This window comes from Mobula hypostoma, chromosome 1 (assembly GCF_963921235.1).
Source record: "Mobula hypostoma chromosome 1, sMobHyp1.1, whole genome shotgun sequence".
Taxonomy (NCBI): domain Eukaryota; kingdom Metazoa; phylum Chordata; class Chondrichthyes; order Myliobatiformes; family Myliobatidae; genus Mobula; species Mobula hypostoma.
The window spans coordinates 251,927,179-251,933,178 of record NC_086097.1 but is presented as its reverse complement, the minus strand read 5'-3'; the positions used below and the strand labels follow the sequence as shown (position 1 = coordinate 251,933,178).

The following is a 6,000-nucleotide window of genomic DNA, read 5'->3' as shown; positions in this document are numbered from 1 at the left end:
TGTTGTAAGGTCTTATTGCGTTTTTTGCATCTACTGTGAATGCCTGCAAGAAAGTGAATCTCAGGGTAGTACATGGTGACCTGTGCGTACTTTGTTAATACATTTACATTGAACTTTGAGAGGGTTTATTCTAATGAATAGTCTTTGATCTGGAACGTTTATTCTGTGCTGCCAAGACCTCTTTCCAGAATGTTCTGTTTTAATCCCAGGCTTCCAATATCTGTAGTTCTTCTTTTTAAAATTTTCATTCCTTTGATTATTTAAACAAACTTTTTGAAATGAGATCACCACATTATTTTGCCAATGGTTTCTCACAGAGTTTTCAAAATGACCCAGTACTCTACGCAATCGTTCTGTTGCTACAGGCCGTTGTTCTGCTTTTGGGTGCAGAGTTCTTGCAGTTTGTGGAACTTAGTGCCCCAGTCACTGAGATATTCTGAACCAAGGTCTTCGTCGAAGTTTGATGTGTTGACAGTGGTCAGGCTCCCCGCCAGCGAGCCCTGCCCCTCGAAGCAGTAAATATGCACGGTGTCCTCTGGAAGAGCCCGCAGGTCATTATCTGCATCCCAGATGATCTGGGACACGTAGCTTTTGAAGTCTGGGACACCATACTGAAGAGGTTCAGAAAAAATGACATTTGTGTGAGTTCTTGAGCTGAGTTGCTTCTCTTCCTGAGAATCAGCGAAGCCCTTTACCGGAGGAGCAGATGTTGTTGACGAAGATTGCGACAGACTCGCACGTAGAGGTTTCTTCAGTTCACTGATGTCATAGCCATTCTAAAAAAGATTAAAAGTTTCATTAACTCCAGTAAAGGTTAGCTTGATTTGTCACATGTACATCGAATTAAATAATGAATTGTGTCATTAACTGTCAATGACCAACACAGTCCGAGGAATAACCCTAGATCATAAGACTTAGGGCATAGGAGCAGAATTAGGCCATTCAGCCCATCGAGTCTGCTCTGCCATTCTATCATGGTTGATTTATTATCACTCTCAATCCCATTCTGCCTTCTCCCCGTAACTTTTGACCTCCCCACCCCGCATACTAATCAAGACGCTATCAACCTCCGCTTTAAATATACCAAATGACTTGGTTTCCAAGCTGACTGTGATAATGAATTCCACAGATTCACCACCCACTGGCTAATGAAATTTCTCCTCACTTTTGTTCTAACTGGATGTCCCTCTTTCTGAGGCTGTGCCCTGAGGTCATAGACACCCTCACTATAGGAAATGTCCTCTCCACATTCACTCTGTTGGGGCCTTTCAATATTTGATAGGCTTCAATGAGATCCCCCCTCATTCTTCTAAACTCCAGCGAGTACAGGTACAGGACCAGGGCTGTCAAACTCTCCTCATTTTAACCCTCATTCCCACTGTAAGGCCTACACCTTTGGAACGTGGGAAGAAACCATAAGATGGGGTGGCGGTGAGAAGGGTCTGTAATTACAACTCTGCGGAAGACGCAGTGTCTGCTTTTTGGCAGGTTTGATGTGGTCAGCATGGTAGTGTAGCCGTTAGTGTAACACGTTACTGCGCCATTGCTCACGTTTCAGTTCCACCGCTGACTGTGAGGGGTTTGTACGTTCTCCCCATGACCGAGTGGGTTTCCTCCGGGTGCTCCAGTTTCCTCCCACAGTCCAAAGACGCACCGTTTAGTTGGTTAACTGGTCACATGGGTGTAATTGAAGGGCACGGGCTCATTGAGCCACAAGGGCCCTGTGTCCATTTCCGGTCTCCTCACTATAGGAAGGATGTGGAAGCATTGGAAAGGGGACAGAGGAGATTTACCAGGATGCTGCTTGGTTTAGAGCGTATGCATTATGATCAGAGATTAAGGGAGCTAGGGCTTTACTCTTTGGAGAGAAGGAGGATGAGAGGAGACATGATAGAGGTGTACAAGATAATAAGAGGAATAGATAGAGTGGACAGCCAGCGCCTCTTCCCCAGGGCACCACTGCTCAATACAAGAGGACATGGCTTTAAGGTAAGGGGTGGGAAGTTCAAGGGGGATATTAGAGGAAGGTTTTTTACTCAGAGAGTGGTTGGTGTGTGGAATGCACTGCCTGAGTCAGTGGTGGAGGCAGATACACTGGTGAAATTTAAGAGACTACTAGACAGGTATATGGAGGAATTTAAGGTGGGGGGGTTATATAGGAGGCAGGGTTTAAGGGTCGGCACAACATTGTGGGCCGAAGGGCCTGTACTGTGCTGTACTATTCTATGTTCTATGTTCTACTTATTTCTAAACAATTAAAAACAAATTTTAAAGATTGTTGCTTTCAGCGCATTAATGAATGCTGCAACCTATCAGCTGAACTGGACTACAAATACCAGGGAGTAAAAGCACTCAACCCTCCTAAAAATTCCTGCCTCTGTCCGTGAGCAGTTTGTGGCCACGCGGATTTCCTCCGGGTGCTCCGGCTTGCTCCCACAGTCCAAAGACGTACAGGTCAGTAGGTAGCATAGAGGTTAGTGTGACTCTATTACAGCTCAGGAGTTCAGAATTCAGTTCTGGCGCTCTCTGTTCTCCTCTGGTGCTCTGCATCCCTCCCACGTTCCAAAGACGTGCTAGTTGGTAGGTTAGTGGGTCATTGTAAACTGTCCTGCGATCAGGTGAGGGCTGTTGGGGGTTGCTGGGGCGGTGTGGCTTGAAGGGCAGGAAGGGTCTACTCTGCAACGTATCGCTAAATGAATAAATTATAAAATATAAAACCACTTTCATGGGGAGTTCTTTCATACAGCAAACGTTACGAAATGTGAAGTAAATGTCACTTGTGTACATTGTTATAAAGCTGGAGTACGTTGGAATCCGTTGGAATCTGGAGTAACTGCACCTGACCCACTTGGCTTCACCTATCGCCTTCCAGCTTGTCTCTCTTCTGCTCCCCCACCATTGTATCTTGACTCCTTCCCCCTTCCTTTCCAGTCCCGATGAATGGCTTCGGCCTGAAACATCGACTGCTTATTCACTTCCATAGCTGCTGCCTGACCTGCTGATTTCCTCCAGCATTTTGTGCGAATACCTGGTCTTGTTCTCCGCCTCCCTCTTCGTCGTAATTCAGGATGTTTTCCCGAATATCTTCCCAACTCTCGTGCTCCACAGGAATGTGGTACACTCCTCCTTTCTGGAACTTTGCTTTTGCACACACGCCCCACACGCTGAAGCCAATCACCAGAGCTGAAATATGAAAGAGGTACAATAGGCTTCCAGTGATCCTGAATCTCAGAAACTTAGCTTCATTTCACTCTGTCACAAACACGGAAGAAGGTACAATGATATTTTGTAGACAACCTGAAGAAAATTAAGTTTTTTAAAAAACAAAGCTGATCATGTAGATTTAAAACATAGAACATAATCAGAATCAGGCTTGTTATCATTGACACACAGTATGCTGTGAAATTTGTTGTTTTGTGGCAGCAGTACAGTGCTATTTATAAAATATACTCTATAAGACAAAATCTACTATACAGTATATAAAAATTAAATTAAAGATTGTGAGGTGGTATTCACAGGTTCATGGACCATTCAGAAATCTGCTGTTGGAGCGGGAGAAGTTGAGTGTGTATCTTCAGGCTCTTGTACCTCCTCCCTGATGGTAGCAATGAGGACAGTGCATGTCCTGGGTGATGGGGGACTTTAATGATGGATGTCATATTCTTACTATTTCTAAACCCGCCTGCACGTGGCACTGGTAGCAATCCTGAGATTGCTATCCTGGAGGTCCTGTCCTTTAACTTGGCGCCTGACTCCCTAAACTCACCTTTCAGGACCTCCTCACTCTTCCTACCCCTGTCAGTGACGATCAACCACTCTCAGTGAAGATATATCAGAGCGACAAACGAAAGCTGTACCTGTTACGAGGCTGAGGCAGACGCTGATGACCAAGAGAGAGTTGACGTTCAGGGCTGCTGCCATTCCTGAAGTCATTATGCTGATCTCACAGTGCTCCCCTTTGTAACCCTCTGTGCAGTGGCACGTGAACTGCTGCGGTGCCCGGGCGATGCAAGTGCCTCCACTGAAACACGCCCACGCTCCGCACGGTGGCGTCACACAATCCTCGGACCCAGTTTGGTTCCTTATCACTGGCACCTGTCCGACTGGACACCTGCGCTCGAATGAGAAGAAAATGAGAACCTGTCCAACTGGAATTAACAGTATTTGTCCTCTCAGCCTCCCCTCAAAACATGAACTGCTGCTGTGCTCTGCGTTGCCCTGCTGAACACTGTGGGCACACTGTGCTGGCATCAGGGTCTGTCGTGTGGCCACACCAGCGGGCTGTCCCCAGCAAATCCTTGAACTGTGTTGGTTGTTAACACAAACAGTATAGTTCACTGTGTGTTTCAGTTTAACGTGATCAATACATCCCAATCTGAAAGTAACTTTAAAGCAGATTTGATGGAAAACAACGGCTTGACTATTAATGGGGGAGCATGAAATCAAATCAAATTCAAGTTTAATTAGTCATAGTCATACTTTATTGATCCCGGGGGAAATTGGTTTTCGTTACAGTTGCACCATAAATAATTAAATAGTAATAAAACCATAAATAATTAAATAGTAATATGTAATTTATGCAAGGAAATAAGTCCCTGACCAGCCTATTGGCTCAGGGTGTCTGACCCTCCAAGGGAGGAGTTGTAAAGTTTGATGGCCACGGACAGGAATGACTTCCTATGATGCTCTGTGTTGCATCTCAGTGGAATGAGTCTCTGGCTGAATGTACTCCTGTGCCCACCCAGTACATTATGTAGTGGATGGGAGACATTGTCCAAGATGACATGCAACTTAGACAGCATCCTCTTTTCAGACACCACCGTCAGAGAGTCCAGTTCCATCCCCAGAACATCACTGGCCTTACGAATGAGTTTGTTGATTCTGTTGGTGTCTGCTCCCTCAGCCTGCTGCCCCAGCATACAACAGCAAACATGATCGCACTGGCCACCACAAACTCGTGGAACATCCTCAGCATCGTCCGACAGATGTTAAAGGACCTCAGTCTCCTCAGGAAATAGAGACGGCTCTGACCCTTTTTGTAGACAGCCTCAGTGTTCTTTGACCAGTCCAGTTTATTGTCAATTCGTATCCCCAGGTATTTGTAATCCTCCACCATGTCCACACTGACCCCCTGGATGGGAACAGGGGTCACTGGTACCTTAGCTCTCCTCAGGTCTACCACCAGCTCCTTAGTCTTTTTCACATTAAGCTGCAGATAATTCTGCTCACACCATGTGACGAAGTTTCCTACCGTAGCCCTGTAATCAGCCTCATCTCCCTTGCTGATGTATCCAACTATGGCAGAGCCATCAGAAAACTTATCTATTATCATTCAACCACACATGAATACCACCAAACGAAACAGCGTTTCTCTGGGCCAATGTGCAATATGTACACATTTCTTTCAAAATAGTGAGGAAAAAAACAGTCCCGCAAAAAAAAACAAATATAGAGCCCAAGACTCTGAGTGACACCTCCCGCAAATTGATAGCCTGTGTTGTGTCGTCAAATATATTTGGCTCGTACTGGCGAGGCTGGAGGAAGGAAGATATCCCCTAATGAAACTCACAAGATGAATCCAGTCTTGTTATCTGAATGCATCAGGCATTGGTATGGCAACTGCTCTGGCCCTGACCACAAGAAACTGACGAGAGTTGTGGAGACAGCTCAGCCTCCCCTCCACAGACTCCACAGACACTTCCCATTGTCTCACCACCCTCCCTGGGCGTTCTCCTTTCTTCCCTCATCCAATGGGAGTAGATACAAAACCCTGTAAGCTCGTACCACCAGGCTCAAAGAGAGCTTCTCCCCACTGCCGTAAGAATATTGAACGGCTCCATAATATAATAAGATGGGTTCTTGACCTCACAATCTATCCTGTTAGGACCTTGCAACTTATTGTCTGCCTGATCTACACTATATTTTGCATTCTGTTTTTGTTTTTCCTTGAACTACCTCATTGCACTGAGTAATGATCTGACCTGTAGGAACAGAATACAA

At 45.6% G+C, this 6,000-nt stretch overlaps 1 protein-coding gene across 1 annotated transcript in view; it reads right to left on the bottom strand.

The window, feature by feature from the left end:
- Window positions 1-359: 359 nt before the first annotated feature.
- si:dkey-22o22.2 (neural-cadherin) overlaps window positions 360-6,000 on the bottom strand; it is a 304,012-nt gene continuing 298,371 nt past the window's right edge. Inside the window, exons 32-34 of the mRNA XM_063054940.1 lie at window positions 3,858-4,111; window positions 3,029-3,183; window positions 360-776 (exon numbers count right to left, since the gene is read on the bottom strand). Of these exons, the coding sequence (XP_062911010.1) occupies window positions 360-776; window positions 3,029-3,183; window positions 3,858-4,111 (826 nt within the window). The remainder of the gene's footprint in view (window positions 777-3,028; window positions 3,184-3,857; window positions 4,112-6,000) is intronic.